This window comes from Phyllostomus discolor, chromosome 2 (assembly GCF_004126475.2).
Source record: "Phyllostomus discolor isolate MPI-MPIP mPhyDis1 chromosome 2, mPhyDis1.pri.v3, whole genome shotgun sequence".
Classification (NCBI taxonomy): Eukaryota; Metazoa; Chordata; class Mammalia; order Chiroptera; family Phyllostomidae; genus Phyllostomus; species Phyllostomus discolor.
Genome location: NC_040904.2, coordinates 162,890,778 through 162,912,945, shown reverse-complemented (window position 1 = coordinate 162,912,945; position 22,168 = coordinate 162,890,778). Strand labels below are relative to the sequence as shown.

General features: G+C 38.9%; 1 protein-coding gene and 1 non-coding gene across 5 annotated transcripts in view; both read right to left on the bottom strand.

The window, feature by feature from the left end:
* Window positions 1-21,684, bottom strand: part of CBX5 (chromobox 5) — a 37,255-nt gene extending 15,571 nt beyond the window's left edge. Inside the window, exons 1-4 of one of the 4 annotated variants that reach the window (XM_036018895.1) lie at window positions 5,785-5,875; window positions 5,544-5,644; window positions 3,618-3,796; window positions 128-314 (exon numbers count right to left, since the gene is read on the bottom strand). In XM_036018895.1, coding sequence (XP_035874788.1) covers window positions 128-314; window positions 3,618-3,754 — 324 coding nt within the window. In that variant the 5' untranslated portion in view covers window positions 3,755-3,796; window positions 5,544-5,644; window positions 5,785-5,875. Of the gene's footprint in view, window positions 1-127; window positions 315-3,617; window positions 3,797-5,543; window positions 5,752-5,784; window positions 5,884-21,537 lie in introns of those variants that run through there. The other 3 variants (XM_036018893.1, XM_028532928.2, XM_028532927.2) reach the window with 3 other exon arrangements.
* Window positions 3,855-3,993, bottom strand: LOC114514280. Its single transcript, XR_003686001.1, has one exon.
* Window positions 21,685-22,168: the final 484 nt, after the last annotated feature.

Genomic DNA, 22,168 nt, shown 5'->3' with positions numbered 1-22,168 from the left:
TTTGTTCAATAATTTTACCTTGTGGGCCATCCTTAGAAGAGAAATAAACAAGATCAGGCATTTTGGGGAGAGATGTGGGAGTTGTGGTGGCAAAAGCATAGTATGTGGAAAAAAGGGGAGAACTTACCTCTCTCTTTTTTTTAGATTTGATATCATCAGCACTGTTCGAGAAACTGGATTTCCTCTTGTTACTTTCTGATTTTTCCCTGGGTTTGTTATTTTCACCCTCCTTCATCTTCTTATACTTTTTCATAAACTCAGAAATTAGCTCAGGGCAATCCAAATTTTTCTCAGGTTCCCAAGTATTGTGCTCCCTGGGCAAGAAGAACAGAGAAAAAAGGAAAACAATAAGGTGGGGGAAAACCCAATGCCTTAGTTCAAAGAGAACAAGTACGCAAAATTAGGAAAGAAACCTTACACTTAAGGAGATAAAAAATTTGATCCTAGGAATTTATCCCCAAAATTTTTTAAATATATCTGTAAAAAAATTAGCATTTTAATAGCCAAAAGACAAACAATTAAATATCCATGAACTGATGACTAGATAAACAAAATGTGGTATATCCTTACAATGAACTATACTATTCAGCAACAAAAAACCCCACAATACTAATTAATACATGCTACAACATGGAAAAACCCCAAAAACATTATTTATTCAAAACAAAAGAAACCAGATGCAAAAGACTATATATTGTCTGATTCCATTTACATGAAATGTCTAGGCAAGACAACTTTAGAAACAGATCAATGGCTCCCTGATAAGGGGGCTGGGTGTTGAGATTAACCTCATATGGGCTCATGGAAATTTGGGAGGGTTATGGAAATGTTCGTGTGGAAATGGTTGCACAACTCTATAAATTTACTTAAAAAGGAAAAAACAAAACAAAACAAAAACAAAACACAAGAAGCCCTGGCCGAGCAGCTCAGTTGGCTGGAGCATCATCCCTTGCAACAAATGATCATGGGTTCGAGCCCCAATCAGGTTCATGGGGGAAGAAACCAATCAATGTTTCTCTCTCTCAAATCAATAAACATAGCCTCAGACAAGGATAAAAAAAAATCATTGAATTTTACACTTTCAATGAATGATATTTATGGATTGTAAACGATTCCTCGATAAAACTGTTAAAACCTCAAATATGAATTCTTCTTCAAAAATGGCAAACTAATGTAATTTCATACATATAATTATCTGTGCAAATCATGAGAAGACACTCTAATAAATCATACAGCCCTCCTCCATTAAATGTTACTTATATTTTAAAGAAATACCAACAAATTTTTGGAGGATGAGAAATAGTTCTTTAGAAAAAAAGCAATAAGGGCTCAAATCATTAGAATATAGACAAACCATACAGAGAAGACTCAGAAGTGGGAAATGTAGTACATTCACTCAATGGTCTGGATTCAAGCCTACTATCACTAGGTAGTCAAAAACACATTGTTATATTAATAAAAAATAACCCCCACACTAAACAGTTGGGTCTAATTTAACTTAGATCAAAGGAGTCCTATTATGAGGTTAACAAATAGTTGGTATTCACAGTTGTTCTCTGTATTCCTGGCATGGATTTTAGAAAAACCAAACCCCCAACTCCATCATAAGCTTACGAAATCAAATAAGAAATGTACCTATATAAGAAAAACTAAACCAGACATCTTCTTTATCCCTAGCCAGTGACAAATGTCCTTTTGGTTCTATATAAGGACTAGCTTATATTAAAGTATACCTATAGCCCTAGCTGGAGTGGCTCAGTGGATTGAGCACTGGCCTGTGAACCAAAGGGTTGCTGGCTCAATTCCCAGTCAGGGCACATGCCTGGGTTGGGGGCCAGGTCCCCAGTAGGGGGAACATGAGAGGCAACCACACATTGATGTTTCTCTCCCTCTCTTTCTCCCTACCTTCCCCTCTGTCTAAAAATAAATCAATTAGCCCTGGCAGGTGTGGCTCAGTGGATTGAGCCCTGCAATGCTACATGCTACATGCATGGATTGACCCTCTGCAATGCAAAGGGTCGCCGGTTTGATTCCCAGTCAAGGCACATGCCTGGGTTGTGGGCCAGATCCCCAGTAGAGGGTGTGCGAGAGTCAACCGACTGATGTATCTTAATGTATCTCTCATACATCAATGTTTGTCTCCCTTTCTCCTTCCCTTTCCCTCTCTCTAAAAAACAAAATCTTTAAAACAATATTTAAATAAATTAGTAAAATAAAAAAATTAACCAGCAATTGAGGCAAAATACCAAACGATCACACAGCTTCACATATTTTACCTTTCAAATTATGTCTTCTATGCTTCAATGTGTCTAGTTCTATTTATTCCAAAGAAAAGAATAATCTACTTTAGCACTTCAGCATAAAGCCAGTTACTAACAGACATTCTAGTCATCACTTCAGTATCATTCTTACAGCTCACTGACTTAAAAAGAGGGTTTTTCAAGGGTTGTTTTTTTTTAATAGATTGATGGATAAAGGAGTAAGATGGATAGGTTATAGTAAGATGTTAATTGTAAAAACTAGGTGGTATGTTTCTGAGTGTTCACTCAACTTCTTTTGCCTCAGCTGTATATTTAAAGTTTTTCAAAAATAAACATGGCCCTAGCCCAGTGGTTTAGTAGGTGCAGTGTCATCCAAAAAGGTTTCGGTTTGATTCCGGCCAGGGTAGGTACCAGAGGCAACTGAGAGATATTTCTCTCTCACATCAATGTTTCTCTCCCCCCCTACCCCTTGCCGTTCCTTTCTCTAAAATCAATAAACATAATCTTGGGTGAGGATTTTAAAAAATACACACACACAGGTGGGGAGTATAATGGGACGGGACTGTGGCCTCAGATTTAAGCCTCATTAAGCACTTTAGCCTAGGTCCTGGCTGGTGTGGCTCGGTGGACTGAGCGCCAGCCTGAGAACCACAGGGTCACCAGATTGATTCCCAGTCAGGGCACATGCCTGGGATGCAGGCCAGGTCCCCAGTAGGGGCCGCACAAGAGGCAACCCATACACTGATGTTTCTCTCCCTCTCCCTCTCTTTCTCCCTTCCCTTCCCCTTGCTCTAAATATAAACAAATAAAAGTACTTCATCCTAGGGCAATTCTAAGATCTAGGGCTTTGAATAGGTATGGGCTTTGGAGTCTATGGTGATGATGACATCATCATCATCTTCATCTTATTCAATGCATGTATAAAGAGTAGTTAACAGTAAATTTCTACTTACACTGAGCTTATGTGTCAGGCTCTGTGTCTACCCAACATCTGTAAGACAAGTATCATGTCTTATCCCTATTATATCAGGAAGAAAGAAAAAAAAAAGATTAAGGAACTTAACCAAGGTCCCAGCTCGTATCAAAGTGGTGGTGGCGGCAAGAAGCTGGACCCAGGCAATCTGGGTCCAAAGTCTATGTTCCTAGCCAATTCAAGATATTGCTCTTGAAAGCATTATCATTAGAATACTAGCTCCAAAAAGGAGGAAGACTTTGTTCAGTTTATTGCTGTGTCTTCTGACTCTTAGGAAAGGAGTGCAAGTGGAAGAAGAAAGACAAAATGGCCGTGGTTCGTAGGGAAATAAACCACAGGTGTCCACTTCTGTAGAGTCCTAAGGCCTAAGAGAAGGCACTTACTCAGAAAAGCCTTTCCACTTCAGTAGATATTCCACTTGCCCCTTAACCACACGCCTATCTAGCACCTTCTCCACGACGTACTCCTCCTCATCCTCTGAAGAAGAACTGTCAGCTGTTCGCTTGGTTTTCTTTCCCATGTCGCACGCTGTTCCACCTGAAGGACTAAGGCTACTGGGTTCCTGCAAATGGGAAAGACAAAATGTGAGGAGTTAACTTTCTGTCCTCTTCTTTTTTTAAATTGTCCTCTCGTGCCTTTAAGAGGCAGCCCTATACTCAGACAGCCCTCCTAAACCGAGAGGGAGACTGCTGTGTATCCTGCAAACTTCCCTGTTACAACAGAGTACAGGGAGAGCAGAGAAAGCATAGGCCAGCACAAGTTTCTCTTTTTGATGAGATGCAAAGGGTATAATACAACTGCCATATACCATTCTCTTGGGTCTTGAAGTACTCTACATACAATTCCTAAATTCCTAACAACTTAACCAAAAAATGGGTCTATCCCAACTTCCCCAAGCACAACTTTCTCTTCAACTAACAGGACCAAAATTAGATAGCAATAATTGTCTAACTCCTCCAACTTCAGATTCCAAAAGACAAGTAGTGTGACATGTTGCTTCTGGCAACTTCTATAACTATTTATAAGCCAGGGACTCAGAAATGTGGAAAACCTGCAGTTAAAAGAACCGTAATAGAAGTAAAACCTTTCCCTCCAAATTAAATAAGGTTCTTTATAAAAATGAAAAAAGAAAAGCCACCAAAATGTAACTTTCTCCTCCTCTGAGCATCTTGACTGGTTGGTCTCTTAGCAGCACAAAAAAAGGCCTGCTCAGGCATCTCTCACATTTTCAGTGACTCGGTACATTTCCCTTAAACAAATTGAGCTTGTCTCTTCAGAGCATCCATCAGTCCACAAAAACAAGACTGACATCTCAAACACACTAAGCCTCCTTTCTCATTTGGGAATGGGAGGGATGCAGAGAGGAGAAAAAAATTTTTAGTCCTAAAAATCAAAATTAGTCATTGGATTGTTCAGTAATTCCCAAGGCTCAACTAATCCAAATAGTTAAGAAGGTACCTCTCCTCTTAACTGGAGTTGACTTCAGGCCAAAGAATGAGGAGGAAAAAGAAGTCTGGCCCCAGACTCACATCAACATGAAGCCTCAAAACACAGAGGAGCCATTCATTGGCCCAAGGAAAGCTGAATGCAACACAAATGGAAATTGAGTTAAGCTCAGAAATATGCACAACCAGGGGGTACTCAACAGAGAATCTAGGTTTTTTAAAATTCCCACGTTGTTATCATAATCACTTTTAAGAATTCTTCTTTAACCATGTTAAATGGTGCCTACAGTCTGGATTACAGAGTAGCAGGAATTGTTTTCTTAGCTGAACTACATATTTATTTTGCTGTAATCTTTAGATTCTTTTCCGAACTTTCTAAAAATATTTCCATCTCCAACAGAAGACCATTCCCAGGATTAGGGAAAGTCACTACTAATCTCAAGATTTTGTTCAGGTCAACTAGCATAAAAAGTTGCATTTACTAATTTACTTCAAATTGCAAATTTTAAGGAATTATTCCAAGAATATATAGTTGGAAACTGTATCTGTAGACCTTGCTAGCAATAGCTCTGCCCACCCAAAATACGGCCTGTACCCATTACTGCCCTGTAATAAAACTAAGTTTTCGTTAAAAAATTCTTTATTCAGAGGAGTGGGGTGGGCTGGAGGATGTAAGGGGTTTCAAAATAATTTTGCCATGAATGTAGAACAGAGTCCAAAGCTTCAAGAAAAAAAAAATCTCTGATTTGATTTATTTAAAAAAAACAACACACACACACACACACACACACACACAGCCTGCGACCTTACCAGAGACAGGAAATGTCCTATTCCAGGGAGAGTACCCCACCCCACCCCACTCACCTTGGAATTTCCGGGAGCTGAGCAGTTTAGGTCAGAGCGCTGGGGTTAAAACCAGCCCTGGGTTAGATGCATGCAGTTAAGCATTGTGGCCATGGCCTCCCCTGCCTCACGAGGAAAAACAAGGATTTACATATGTGTTCTTCAGTTTGAGGGAGAAAAGAGGAAAATCTCCCTTTATACCTTCATGCAGAAGAGGCACCCCAAAGGGAGAAGATGAATGGGGGTTCCCTTATTTACCTACCGGATCGCCCCGATTCTTTCTTTCCCTCTGGGCTAAGAGGAGGGGCCTCCCCTCCCAGGTCTGGGACTTGGCGGGCTGGCAGCTCCCCCGCCCCCACCCAGCTGCCTGGGCGCCACTGCGCAGCTGTCCCAGTCCGTTACCATGGCAACTGGCAGCAGTACTAGACTAAGAGGGGGAGAGGCAAACTGAAAAGTTAAAAGCCTTAACTTTCCTTTTCAGTGAAGACCGAGTGAGGAAGTTGGAAGGTACCTACTTTGGCCTCAAGGCTAAAACACTCAGAGCTCAAGGGAATTGGTTCTTGGGTTTTAAATACAAAATCTGTGCTTATTCCTCTAAGGGCACTGTGAATTAATCAATAGCATTTTACAATCATCTAACAGGATTATAGCTCGACTGGACGGGGGAGGGGAAAGGGAAAGGCTAGATCCTACAACAGTATCGGATCAAACCACCCACCCCCTAATCCAGCCCACCAGAAGCACTTTACACAAGGCCTCTTCTACCATCTGTCACGGAACAGTTAATTAAAATTGCTTGGGGGCGGGGAGAGATAACAAAAAGTGGAAAGAGACTATTTGGGATACTACATAACTGTCTTTTGGGAGATTACTAGATACAGAAACAACCCAGAGCCTTGAAACACTACCAAAGAACCTTTCAACTAAAATTATAGACAGAAAAAAATTTAATCCTTAAGTAGTTTTAAAAGGGGGAAGGGAGAGCAGTTCAGCCACAACCATCACAGTTAAAACCACTTCTCATTAGTTGTTCTTGTAATATTATACAACAAATTTTAAAATAGTTACTCATCCAAAATATGTATCATTCAAAATTACTTATATCAACAATCCCTAATACTTGAGAAAAAGAGAACTGAGATAAAAAAAGATACTTAGAGCTTGCAGTCCCATAAATTTGTATTTTTCCTGATCCTAAAGAACATGTTAGCTCCAAACCCCTGCTCTGCTTTATGGATACTTGTCTTTAGAGCCAGAGGTAGCTGCCATAAGATTAATAAAAAGGGACATCAAAAACAACCTGATTGAGGAAAAAGCACAGAATGGTGATTATTTGGTTATCAAACAGAAGCAATTATAGGGTAAGAGAGCAACATAGACAGTTTTCAACTACGAAAGATTTCCTCAACTTTGAATGGACCCATCACGAAATCTCCAAGTTTCCTTTTTCGACTTCTCCTAACTTAATTTTTTTTTTATTTGAGAGACAGACATCTCTTTGCCGTTATTTATACATTCATTGATTGTTTCTTATTTGTGCACTGACCTGGGATCAAACTCACAGCCTTGGAGTATCAGGACGGTGCTCTAACCAACTGAGCTAGCCTGCCAGGGCTTCCTAACTTTTTTTTTTTTTAAATCCTCACCCCAGGACATGCTCATTGATTTTAGAGAGAGAGGGAAAGAAATGTCCAAGTGAAGAAAGAGAAACATCAATAGGTGGCCTCTTATTGGCACCCAGACCTGAGACCAAACCCCTAACCCAGACTGCCCTGACCAGAATCAAACCTCTGACCTTTTTTTTGGTTTACAGGACAATGCTCCAAACCAACTGAGCTTCACCAGCCAGGGCTTCCTAAGGGTTTTTTGTTGTTGTTGTTGTTTGGGTTTTTTTTTTTTGGTTTTCTGGTTTTTTACTTCCTATAGTTAAAGGATGACAAGAAAAATATTCTGAAGTGTTCTAAATTAAAATTACAGCAGCCAGAAAGCAAAAGAAACAACATTAGTCTGTTAATAGCTGTGGATCAGCTCTGCCAAAAGACTGCTCAAATTTCCTGTGTATCTGTTGGAATTTAGGATTAATTTCCAGGTGGCTATTTCTGGGATTATCCAAGAGAGAACAGCCAGATGCCACAGAATCCCAGAAGTCTACGCATTGTATTTACACATCAATTTTCCAATCTGCTGCCCACAGCTAATCCACAGGAGCAGGCACTTCAAGGACCCTACTACATCCATCCCAGAACTAGCCCTGTTTCACCTACTCCCACCCTCTTTGTAGCTGACGTAAATACTTTCAGAATAGTCACATCTTTCTCCTCCTTACCTGATGTATAAAAACTAGGCAACAGACATGCTGTCTACCCTACCTAGCCATGCTGCTGGCGGTTTAGACAGACTCCTTGCCCTAAGGCCTGATAAACCCTTTCTTTTAAAAAGATTTTCAGCCCTGGCTGAGTAGCTCAGCTGGTTAGAGGTTCATCCCAATACACCAAGGTTTTGGGTTTGATCACTGATCAAGGAACATACAAGGATCAACCAATGAATATGTAAGTAAGTGGAACAACAAATCATGCTTCTCTCTCTCTTTCTCTCTCTCTCAAATCATAAATTTAAAAAAAATTTGAAGACTTTCAGCCATGGAAGTTAAAATTTTTTAGTTTAACTGTTATGTGAAAACAATGCCAAAGAAATTAGATCAAGGTTCTGATTCTGTGATGAACTTACCATATGTGATCGCAGTAAATAAATTTTGATCTCACTCTAGAATCACTAAACTGGGCCAAATAAATCCCCACTGCCTACCTCCTAAGGAAAGGGTGTGTTTATGTTGAAACCAAAGAGCTGTTCAGTCCCTTAAAGAGAAGCTTTTATAAAAATATTATAGGGCAGAATACAACAGCAGCAGGAAATATGACCTTTCAAATTCCTAAACCATTAAACCATATCACATGCAGTAACTCCTGCTGCTTAACATGTTAGGTAGACAGCAAAAAAGGAGGAACAGTGTCTTTGTTAATTAGACAACAGCAAACTAATAAACCTTGAGAGAACAGGCAGATGCATTCTCTCTCAAGGGTAAAATACTTACTCTTACGCCTTAAAACTCAGAAAAGCATAGGAGATGGCAGAATGAAAACAATGACTAATAGTAAATCCTGTGAAGGAATAAAGGACAGGAAAGGATGAGAGAAACACTAACCTTCAGGGAAAAAAAGTGAGTTCAAGGAGGAAAGGGACGAAAATATTCTGGAGTCCACCCTTCTCCCTAAACCACCAGGGAATAAAGAGTCAGATCAATTCCCTCCTTCCCACTCTTAAAACCTGCCTAAAGGGCACATGGCTGAGGCCCCTTATTCTTTGGGAAATGGTTTTTGTAACAGCTGACAAATCAAATTGGGCCTGATGCCAAGAGTCATAGAGTCCAACCATAATATTCTGTAAAGAATGGCATGCAATTGTCTTGTAAATCTCCTGGACAGTCACAGATCAGAAGCTGGCAAGGATGACGACATAGTTCTGATGGAATGTGTCTTATCTTAACCTTGAAGTTACAGATCTGCTCAGGAGCAGCAGTAAGAAATGAGAAATGCACTCAGACATCAGAGGGGATATAATTCTCTTTTAGACAGTGCGACCCAGTGTATTAGGGTCAAATGAAACACAAAGCCAGACGGACAATTTAAGAGCTAGAGCCTGGACCAGATAAAGCATCAAGACTGGTGGTTCACGCTGAGCTTGGGAGGAGGGAGCGTTCCAGTATGAGAAATGAGACATGGCTGGCAGGATGATGGAGTGATTAAGGTAGAATCCCGACACCATGAAGGAGGAAGATAGGATGAGCCTCTAAGAGCAACCGTATCCTTGTGGAAATCTCCATGGGAAGGGGTGAGTAGCTCCTCAAATTTCTCGTGTCTTTCAGGCATAACAGCTCTCAGCTCTCTCTTGATTGTACGCAGTAACTCTCTGTTAAAGACAGCAATATCTACAGATAGATTCTGGCAATTTAATTGCCCATAAGGATACAAGAAGACAGCAGGCCCCACCAACCCTTCATATCAATGATACAAGGCAAATTCACCTTACAGGCCTCTGAGTGCCAGGGGAAAAACACCTAAACCAGAGATCTAGGGAGAGTCAGCCTTGGAAAAACATCAAAGATCATTGTAGTCAGGCACAGTCAGAACCCACATTCCAAATTGATGACAGGAGACGTCTTTAACAGATGAATCTTCCAGAAAAATAAAAAGGGGAAGAGGTGAGGAGATGAAGCAGAAAGAGAAAGGAAAAAAACCCACACATTATAAGGATAAAAGAAAAAAACATGTTAAAATGGCCAATCCCCAGAAATTAGAGAGGAATACTGGGGAAATCCAGAAGAACAGCAGATGATAGTTAACATTTGCATTAACCAATCAATCCTGGAACCACAGAACCAACCAAATTGGGTCTCAGGATATCTGTCTCCTCTGTACAATTCAGGCTTTGCTTAGGTCCCTCCAGTCCCTTTCTAACGCCAGCTGTCTTGGTGGCTTTTCTTTGATCTTGATGTAGCAAATTATATTTTCATCACTACTTACAAGCAAAAACATATATATGTGTGTATAAGTATATACACATATATAATCTCACAATTCTAAATCTTTCTCTAGGCTTCCTTTGTATTATTTAAAAAGTAATAGAAAATAACTGGTAAGTTGCCTCATTGAACTACCCACGCAACTATCTGGAGGTGGTACTCAGACCAAATGTCAAAACGCATTATCAGTGAGCTCCCTCTTCATTTCAGAGTTTCAATATAAATTCTATAAGTCTACTAAGAAGGCAAAATCCTCCAGAAAAAAAAAGCCATCCTAAAAGTAGCAGAGGTTGAAGGCATATGCAAAGCTCCCTATCACATGCACCAGCAATTTTTAACCAGTTGTGCAGCAAGAACTTTTAAAACATGCAATACCTGACTAGTCAGGGGCACTGACCTCTTTTCCCTTAGATCGTCAAATAAAAAAATGGTAACTACCAACACAATAGCTGTCTGATGTAAAGGAAGCAAAATTACACCCATTTTTTTGTCAGATCAGCAAAAAAATGTATTTTTTGGTGTGTTGCATAATCTTAGTAATTATTTTATGTGTGCCACAAGATTAAAAAGGTTGAAAATCACTGAAATATGCCACTGATGAGTGGCTTCAGTAGGCTCGGGCTTGAGAAATTCCTATTTCTCCCCTAAGGCCCTTGGGAAAGGCTAATAGCTCAAATAAAGATTAAATTGTCAGCTACAGCCTTGTCTTCAAAGTGTTCTCTATCTAGCCTTATTGTAATAAAACAGATGAAAAGAAACCAAATTTATAAAACCATTTTATTCTGGTCTGTTATTTGCTCTTTAGGCTCTAGAAGTACCAGTGGTTTTAGGTTTGTAACGCATACTGCATAAAAACCAAAATACCCTCTATAAAGATTTTTTCTTCCCCTAGATAGATTTATGATTTCCAAAGTGTTAGCCATGTGGTGTTTTAACAAAAACACAGCATAGAGATGCATGTTACTGCTGTTGTGGCAATCTCAGATTTTGTTAAACGGGCTGGTAACTATCATTCCACCTCCACCAAAACCCCTGAGCACCCAATTCAAGAGGAGTTAAAAGCTTTTTAAATGTCCATTTAAGAGACTGGATTAGGGAAGAGTTGAGAAGAAAGATTAACTGTTGTCGTTAACACCCCTATCATTAACAGGCCACATACAGACAACACAAACTTTGTAACAGAGTGTGGAGAGAGGAAATGCTCTTCCTTTGGCTAGCACAGGTCCAGTTTGTGATCCTTAAAATATCAGGCCAAGGCACTACTACTTCATCCAGGCACAGAATGATTCTGGGGTCAAGTATCTTGTCTGTCGACTATCCAAGCCTCCTACTCCAATGAACAAGGGAGTAAAGAGCCCTTTTTTTCTTTTAGATTAAAACATATACATTATAAATAGAGATAAAGGCTGCCTTATAAATTTTATTTGGCTTCAATGCCTTCCAAGGTCTGACCACCATGAAAATATATAAGTGAATGTGTACTACAGCAATGTTTAGAACTGCTTGAAGTGTAAGTCTGTTTTACTGGTATATTTAGCAGGAACACAAATTGTTGATATCTCATTACCAGATATTATTCCCACAAAATAATAATTTTATATGGGATTTTTTTCCTTTATTAAAATCTACTGAATTTCTTCTCTCAAGTGTCAGTCTTTAAATTTAGTTAGGGCACACTTAAACTATCACTGGGTAAGAGGTTACATACCAAGATTTATAAGGAAATAGAATTTGGTATCACTATGGGCAAATGTCTTCCAGATAGTACTTTCCAAAAACTCTATCCTTGAAATGTACTGACCTCATCTCAAGGCACTGGCCAGGATGGTGTTAATCTCACACTCGCCCTCTCTTAATTAAATGTGATGACACATGAACTGGTAGATCCTTGTCATCTTTCATTAAGAAATTGGAGATTTCATCATAAACAAATCTTTTTAATTTAAAAATATGTTAATTGATTTTAGAAAGAGAGGAAGATAGATAGATGAGAGAGAGAGAGAAACATGGATGTGAGAGAGAAACATCGACTGGTTGCCTCCCACACACACCCCAACTAAGACTGAACTTGAAACCTAAGTATGTGCCCTATTGAGGAATCGAATCCCCAAACTTTTGACATACAAGACATCCAACCAACTGAGCCACACCAACCAGAGCTCATTATAAACAATCTTAAGAAAAATGAGTACCATCCATGTTGGAGTATATTGACATGATTCTTAAATTTTGACATACCACTTTAGCAGAGCATGTTCACAAAATGTGGATGGCTTATAAGAAAACTAGCCCTGGCCAGGTAGCTCTATTGGTTAGAGCATCGCCTGATACACCACGGTGGCAAGTTGGATCCAAGGTCAAGGCACATAAAAGAATCAACCAATGAACGCATAAATTAGTGGAACAACAAATTGATGTCTTTCTCCCTTTCCCCCCCTCTCTCTAAAATCAGTAAATTTAATAAAAATATATATGTTTTTTTAATCCTCACCTGAGGAATGCTTATTGATTTTAGGGAGAGAAGGGAGAGAGAAAGAGAAGGAGAGAAACATCAGTTGGTCGCCTTTTGTAGGTACCCCTACTGGGGACTACACCTCCACCTAGGCATGTGCCCTGACTGGCAACCAAACCAGAGACCTTCCAGTTTGCACCCAACCGAGCCACACCAGCCAGGAAATAAAAATAAATCTTAAACAAACAAACAAACAAACAAAAATGTCCATTCCCAAATAAAATTATGGTTATAAAGCATTTTCCAAACAGCCATACAATTAAGACTTGGTGCTTATCCTGTGATTATCTAGTTTGTATAGGTTTTGGACATTAGCAGCTTAAGGGTTACAAAGGCCCCCTCAGGTCAATTCAACAAATACTCTATTTTAAGGAAGAGTTTGTACTATGTCAATTTATGCTCCCTCATAATCTAAGTTTAGTGAAGATGTTCAAGAAACATAAAAATTAATTTGCATAACCATAACACCTCTAATTTAACTGTTGAGATGGTATTAGAATTTAAATCTATAGGCTAAAATCTGATTAATACATGCTAACAAAAAAGGAATTTTTATGTAATTGGAATAAGAAAGATACCTCAAACTATAAAACTTCAGGGAGTAAAAGAAAGCATTCCTTCAACATATGGCATAATTTTGTGCTTTGCTATTCCCTTGGTATATTTGCAACGTGAATTATACTGAAGTCATAGCCTACAATTTAGATAAATAAAATCAAGCCAGTATCGAACCTTTTCCCTTCCCATACACCAGTATCCTTGGCAGCTCCTTGGCAATCTATTATGATCCTGACCAATTTCTCTCTAAGGCAATTTAAAAGCTGTAAAAAAATACATAATGGGTGATGACAGGAGAAACAAACCCACACCAGAAATTATTGAACCTTGTAGGTCCTTGCAAGTGTCTCTACTGACATTTAAGTGTGAGTTACTATGCCACAATATCATAAAAGTGTGCTCTACACTTCAGATATATTGATAGTTAAATGCAAAGAAAGGCCACCATCAGATAAACGGCTATAGGGATGGCCAATCTCAGACCACCCAGCTCTTCCACTGAGCATTCTAACGTGTTACTTAAGACAAAAAAGATGTTCCTAACTCTTTTTGTCCAGTTTCCAGCTACAATCCTGATTCAAATCCTACACCAAAAGGATGATTAATATAGTAATAATTCTGATCCTTGCTCTAAAATTGTTTGGTTGGGCCCTGACCACTGTGGCTCAGTTGGCTGGGTGTCATCCTAAAAAGCAAAAGGTCACCAGTTCGATTCCGTCAGGGCCCACATCTGGGTTTCAAGTTTGGTCCTGGGTCTAGATTTGTACTAGAGGCAACCGATTGATGTTTCTCTCTCACATCAATGTTTCTCTCCCTCTTCCCCTTTCCAAAAGTTAAATAAATAATATCTTTAAAAAATAAATAAAATTGATTGGTTCATTATGGGATATAACTTGAGGGCTTAAAATATATGTCAAGCTTGCAGTGCACTGAGTCTAGCCCAATCTTCAACTCAACAACTGAGGATTCTAATAGTTTGTGCTTGGTTAAATGAGTGGTTAGACCTGTCTCCAAAGGTAAAAGCTACTAAAGGGGCAACTTGTTAACAATAGCAAGATCAGGACTAGGAATCAGATGTGAATCCCCTCCCAACTAAGTAAATCATTGAAAGGTCGGACTGGACAGTTCACTTAACCTTAAGGGTATTAGTTATTTGCCCTACTTATCTCATAGGTCTGTTGTGTGAGAAAAATAAAACTAGAAAACACTTAAAAATGTAAAGCAATGGAAGTTAAATGTCTATTAGCAGATGAAGTTAAAATAACAAATGTTTTGGTAAGTGTTCCCCCCTCGTCTATTTTCCTGAAGACTTTGTATAGAATTGGTATTATTTCTTAACTGTCTCTTAAAATTCGCCGGTAGTCATCTGGACCTGGACTTTTCTTTGTGGGAAGGTTTTTAACTATAAATTCTATTCCCTTAACAGATAGTATAGAGCTAGTGAAGTTCTGTATTCTTAAGTGAGCTTTGGTAGTTTGTCTTTCAAAGAGGTGATTCATATCATCTAAGACATTGAATATATTGGTATAGTTGTTAATAATATTCCCTTATTACTGGTTTAATATCTGTAAGGATGAGTAATGATAAACCTCCTCTTATTCCTGATGCTAGTAATTTGCATCTTTTTTTTACTCCTGATCAGACTTGCTTGGTTTTTTTAATTTTATTAAAACACCCTCTTTCAGTTTTATTAATTTTTCTGGTTTTGTTTTATACTTCATCAACTACTTACTGCTTCCTTTGGGTTTAATTTGCTCTTCTTTTTCTAGATTTTTGTGAGAGAAAAATAAGTCACTAACTTTAGACCTTGTTACTTTTTTTCTTTAAATTGATTTTTAGAGAGAGGAAGGGGGAGACAGACAGACAGAGAAGAATTATCGATTTGTTGTTCCACTCATTTATGCACTCATTGGTTGATTTTTGTATGTGCCCCGACTGGGGATCAAACCTGAAACTGTATGTACACTGTTAGGTACACTGTATGGGATATGAAGTGTATGGGATGATGCTCCAACCAACTGAGCTACCCAGCCAGGACCCAGTTCAAAACATTTTCTAATTTTCTTTGTGATCTCGTTTGATCTGTGGGTTACATAGAAATGTGTTGTTGCAGATGTATGTTTTTTCTTCCATGTAATTAAAATCTTTATTATTCATTGTGCAAAATTTAGGACAGTTGTGTCCTATTGATGAATTGATCCCCTTATCATCTAATCAAGTGTTAACTCTATCTCTTACCTTCCTCATGTCTATTATGGAAAAAGAACAAGAAAATTCTGGAAATATACAGGAAATCAAAAGTAAAAGGTTTGATGATACAGGAAGTTAAAAATAACTTTAATGAGTTTTCTGAACTATCTGTAAATTTTATCTATGCTTGTTTCCAGCTACTCATATAAATAAGGTTTGCCTATGTTTTATCAGATCCTTTGATATAATTTACTGTTGTAAAGTACTGAACAAATTAGCAGTATATTACATTCCACAATTCCATCTGAAGTAAATGAGTCTCACTGATTTATTCCATGTGCCTTGATGAAAAACAAGGCACATGAAGTCCAAGTATTTGCCTCAGAAACCAAACTTAAGATTTCCCAACCTGTTAATTGACCTCTTTAGCACAGGGCATTTTATTCCAACATAATTATGCCTTCTGGCTCAGATACAAATTTGCTTTATTCTAAGAAATGTAGATTACAATCAGAAAAATACTTGAATTCAATTTGGTTTCTCCTCTCCATGGAAGAAACAGATAATGTGTGTTATAAAACTTGATCTTGAAATAGTCCTTTCAACAACACCATCTTAGTCCCATGCTTTCTAGTGTTCTCCCTAGCAATGGAACACAATGGAACAAGGACTCAGTAAGTTTGAAAAATAAGACTGCATGTGAAAAATTCTAAAACTAGGCCCATGACCTAGTTTCAAGTAGGAAAAAATCTGTCAGCGTTTAATTTTGACAAATTACTCTTACTAGAAAGGAAATCCAGACTACAAAGTCCACAGCCTCATTAGGATGAAAATAGAAAATGGCCCAGCTAGTCCATTACACTCTTCTTAGAAAATCACACACAATTAACAAGTACAGATTTGTTATCCTGTGTTAATAATACTCCAAGGAGTTGACAACCAGCCAACAATTCAGTCTTCTGTCTCTCGAGTCCTAGGCAAGACCACACCACAAAACTACATTGATCCAAAATATTGGATGAGTTCTTGATTTGCATTTAAAATTACTGATTTCAAAAACAAATTCTAAGGCCCTAGTTGGTGTGGCTCAGTGGACTGAGTACCAGCCTGCGAACCAAAGGGTCACCAGTTCAATTCCCAGTCAAGGCATATGCCTCGGTTATCGGCCAGGTCCCCAGTTGAGGGCACGTGAGAGGCAACCACACACTGATGTTTCTCTTCCTCTCTTCCCCACTTTCTAAAAATAAATAAACAAAATCTTAAAAAGAAACTCTAAGACATTTTAGGAGTCACCTTCATGAAAGTGTTTGGTCTAGAAGGCTATTAGCTATCATCTACACAAATCCTTCTGTATACTATAAGATGAAGAAACTAAGGACCAAAGAGGACAAATGGCTCACCCAAGGTTACTATATCACTACTTAATGGCAGAAATAAGAACCCGTGTCTCCTGAGCCTTCCCCCCCCAACTTGCCTGCCTCATTTTCCCTCTCTTAAGTAACCTTTCCTTTTTTGAATTTGGTAAAATTTATTTGGATAGGCGTTAGAGAAGCAGGGAGTGTGTACTAATCTGAATGCTGGCTCCCAAAAAAAAATTCATGTCCAAATCCCTAGAACCTGTGAATATTACCTAATATGGCAAACGATGTGATTCAAAGATGTGAAAAGGAGAATTTATCCCGGATTATCCATGGGCCTTAAATGCAATCACATGTATCCTTATGAGAGGTAGAAGAAAATTCTGAGAAAAATAAAGAGAATGTGAAGACAGAGAGAGATGAGGCCACAAAATGAGGCTGACAACCACCAGAAGCTGGAAAAGGAAAGGAAGGGCCTCTCCCCAAGAGCCCCCAGAAAGAGCCCAACACCTTGATTACAGAATTCTGGCCTCCAGAACTGTTTGAAGCCACCAAGTTTTTGGTAATTTGTTATAGCTGCCACAAGAAACTAACACCCAGGGAGAAAAAAAAAAAAAAGGAAAAGAAACTAACACAAAGGGGAAATATAACTTACAAAAATCATAAACTGGACATATATAAAACTAATTACTGATCCAAAAAGAAGTGTGCTTCAAGTGACCCAAAGATTGCCTAAAACCTTTAGTCCCTCATTTCAAAGGGTAAATTGAAGCAATCACAGTACATAATTTACCTGAAACATTGGGAGATCTAAGAAGACAAATTCAGAAAGCTTTAATATTACATAATATTACACAGCTACTGAGAAAACCAGTTTATGTTTTCCCCAACATGCTAGCTGGTAGAGCTCCTGGAGAGACTAAACATAGGCAACAGTTGTCACTGTGGGTGTTCTGCCAACACAAGTGTAAAGTTGTCATCAGAAATAAATATGTGGCTTCAAGTGGCTCACAAAAGTCCAACAAATCTGCATCTTGGACTCTGCACAAGCCAACTCTTCTCAGGATGACCTGGACTCCTTCCCATTAATTCAATGATCAGCTAAAGCCATCCTCTACAAGGAACAAAGGAAAATCAAAGTTTACATCAGGGAAAAAAGATGAGAGCCCAGAGTCCAAATTCACAAATAACATCATATAAATAGCAGCCACATTGAGTCAGTTATAAGTGATATTTCACACTATAATTTATTACTTTTTAAAGTCAATATCCATAGCACACAGCTTTAGGCCCAATATCATGCAAGATGAATGGAAATAAAAATAGAGGAAGTAAAAAGAACAGAAAAGGAAAAAAATGTTTTCCCAAGAGTTACTGAATTGGGCTATTCCAATAAGATAAATAAATCATGCTATGTATTTACATAAAATATGTCAATAAAAGCAAAAAATACTTGTCTTCCTCAGAAATCTTTATACTCTGGATACTCTTCTCTTTTTCTAGAGCTATTGTGAGGGCTCTGAGAATCACCAGAAGTTTCCTGGACATATAAAAATCCAGTCACTCCAGAGGTACGTTCTTTCTTTTTTCTCAGACATCATTCTACTCACCTACTGATTAGTTTTCAGTGAAGATGTGTTATTTTCCCTTTTAGCTTTAGCTGCAATAATATGCCTCTGAGGAATAAACACAAGTGATTGAAATTTAATTTTTATAACATAGTCTCAACATTTTGTCTTGTTAACAACCAAGCCAGGTTCTCCAAAGGCAAGAAAAAAAGTCTAAAGTTAGAATTTTCAATGTGATATTCTTAGAACTTCAATGAAAAATTACCCACTAAAATTTTCCTACCAGAGAAATATTTATCAGATATATCAACTATAATACTGTAAGAGAATTCATAATAAAACAAGTAATTTTTACTTCCACACCAAAGTACCCAAAAACTATGTTCAAATCCTGAAATCTTTCAAATTAAAATATAATCTAAAGTGGCATAATTTGGTTACCTAATCTATAGATCAGTTGTTTTTCTTTTTTCTCTAAACTGTGGGTCTGTGCATAGCTATGAAATCAGTTCAGCAAAAAATGATGTACGTTTTTAAGAAAATGAAGTAATGTACTGTAGATGCAAAAAAATAGTATACTCTTTGCACATTTATTTATAGAGAAACTTGTTTTAATATTGTGTGCAGGGTCAGTATAAAATGTGTTTCTTTCTGAGCATCAAGGTCAAAAAAAGTTTGAGACACTGATCCAAAAGAATCCCAGTAAAGGAAGGAGGCTTAACTCAGATGAAATGCAAGCGTCTAAAGCAAGTCTACCTTGGAAATAGACTTGCTTTAGAAATCGTATTTGCCATTATTTTAGAACAGCAATCCTCAACCTTTCTGGCACCAGGGACTGACTTCGTAAAAGACAATTTTTCCGTAGATGACAATTTTTCCACCGGGAGAATTGGGAGGGGGGCGTAGCTCAGGCAGCTTTGCTCACTGGCCTGCCCCCCTCACCTCCGGCTGTGTAACCTGGTTGTGCGACCTGATTCCTAACATGCCACTGACCAATTACTAATGAAAATTTCCTTTTATCCAATGAAACAATGATCACTCTACACCTGAAGAGATAATCATTAGGATTTAGTAATTCATTTACCAAAAGACACTTCCTAAACCCTTCACCCATCTTCTCCCTCAAATTTCCAATTGGTTAAAGATTTTGACAAGATAATCAACTTTAGCACCAGTCATTTTATAAGATCAATAATTTTCAACTGGTGGAGATTTTGCTCCCATATAACCCCTGAGGACATCTGGCAATGTATGGAGACATTCTGAATGTCACAAATGGGGGTGGGGGCAGGGGAGGTACATTCACCCTGCCAGAAATGTCAAGAGTCCTGAGGGTGGCAAACTCTGTAGACCAAGAGTGTATTCTTTTCAAACCTAAATAAATTAGGAACGGATACCTTAACCTACATATATTCCTTTAGTTTCCTTGTTGAATGGGCTATTCCTATAAGTAAATCATGCTATGTGTTTAAATAAAACGTCAATAAAAGCAAAAAACATAAACTAATATTTATAAACTAAAGAGCTGTATTATCAGTATCCCTACAGTTTATAACCAAATATGAAATAGATTTGTCCCTTTTCAAGTGCCAGAGAACATGGAAATCCCTCCTCTCTCCACCGTATGCTAAACTAAAATCATCTGTCTTTTGTCAGAAAGGTCTCTAATCATAAGGGTACTTGATATGTAGCTGAACTTATTACAGTAGTTATACACTATTTCCCTTGACCCTAAATAAATCAGTGAATATAGTAGTATACATTGACACAGCAAAAGGACAATGAAAATTTCTGTATCTTAGTAAAAGTCTTGGAATAAGTAGAATGGGCATTACCAAGAGATGGACTGCATGTTAAATAAACACTTTGAAGGAAATATAATCAAATGGTAACAAAGTAATCCAGGTGATGGATCACCCTCCTTAAGCAGCTTCCTTGTTATCCAAATTCAGAAATCCTCCGAGAAACAGCAAAGGGGCTTAGAACTCTTTATGGTGCATAGAAAGATATGCAGTGGGGAAAGTTCCTCGAAGGAGAAACTAAGGCATTGGGGACATGGATAATTCTTGCAAAGCTCTTAACATGATGCCTAGCAGGTACTAAGTACCCAAAAGTTACTTTTTTATTTATACTTCCAGACAGAGAATCACCTTAGTTTCTAAGGGGAAAACTGCGCTTTCCTCTTTCGAGGTGTAAGGAGAATGGCGGTGAGAAGTACATGATTATGAATGGAAACACAAAAAACAGCTGACTTTTGAATTTAATTTTAATCACAGATTATTATTATCCCTGGAGAGATTTAAGTATTAGAGATCCAATCTGCCTCCATCTCCCAGTATCCCTAGAGTTACACATTCTGGTCATGTAGCTTTCCAAAACTTTATGGATTTACAAATACTGAGTTCTCCGTGGAAATATGCATTATGCGGGTTTTACTCGGGCGCCTTTCAATGACAGTAGTAGAGGTTTATCCCATTCGTTCTAACATATCAAGTCAGTCTTCCTAAACAAGCTAATTCTCAAAGTCAAAAGACTTCCCTTACTCCCCTCAAAATCGACAGTGGATGGTGGGATGTAGAGATGAGGAGAAAAAAATGGCAAACTCGATGTATACAGGAGCAAACGTACCGTTTCCCTACCAGGGAGGTTTATGGGATGGAGGCCTAAAGGCTTCGTTAGAGAAGTTATCGTGGATAAAACATCCACCCGACGCGCCATCACAGGCATTAAATCTCCTTCCTCACAACCACAAACCTAACACTCCTGCCCTTTGGAACATTAATTGGACGGCTCAGCCGAGCGCTCTCCTTAGGTTGTCCTCTTACTGTATTGGCTCCAGATTTGGTCCATCCATTTAACCGCGCGACCCCCTCATTCCCCATTGGAGTCAAACCGCTGCCTCTCGGAAGAGCCCAACCTACCGCGCGCTTCGTGCTCATTGGCTCAGTGAGACGCTGCTCAGGAGGCGAAAACCCGCCTCCCATATTACGAAGGTCCAAGGACCGAAAAGTCGACAGCTAAAGGTAAACCCAATTGGCCTGCACACTTGCCAGTCAAACTCTTCGGCTGCAAAGCTCCACAGAACCTACACGGACAAAACATCCGCCCCTGTTCTTCTATTGGTTGGCCCGACCAACCGCTCCCCCTTCACTAGCCCCCACCCCACCGTCCATTCATTTCACACAATAACTGGCCCAATTGGAGTCGGTTCAAGACCTCATATGGGTAGGCAAGACTGTCCGCCACTTACCCGGAATCGACACCGATCACTCACGCTAATGTCTTCCCTGTTCCTCTATGATGAGGCCAGACCACAAGCCACCACTGCCACCGTCTTCTGCGCAACGCCAACCGCCCGCCAAAACGGATCGTTTCCTGCGCCTGCGCGACCAATCCTGGAACCAGACCTTTTCTCCGCCCACTAAGCCTGCGCAAAACGCGGCACAGCTCCCGCCACTACGCAGGCGCTATAAATTCACTGCCGTCTCCCACCCGCCATTTCACGTGTTCTTTGAGCCAAGCGGAACTTCCTAATGCGCCTGCGTAAACTCGCCATTTTACTACACATGCGCTCAGCAGTTGTTGCAAAAATAAAATTATCACATCCTACTTTTTGAAATATAGTATTAATCATGCCCTGACAACTGAGTAGAATGTAGTATTCGAAGAGTGGGGGATTAAAAAGTTATTTAAATATCCTAGGTGCATTCAAATAGAAATGATTTGTTGTCTAGCCAATCAGATTAGTTAAGAATAATATTACTCGGGAACCAATGAACTCCGAGGGGTGGAGACTACGCAGACCTCCAAAGGGATGACGTTAACAGCAATGCGGCATCACAGACCAATAGTAGCAGGAAGCTATTTCAAATATCCAATCA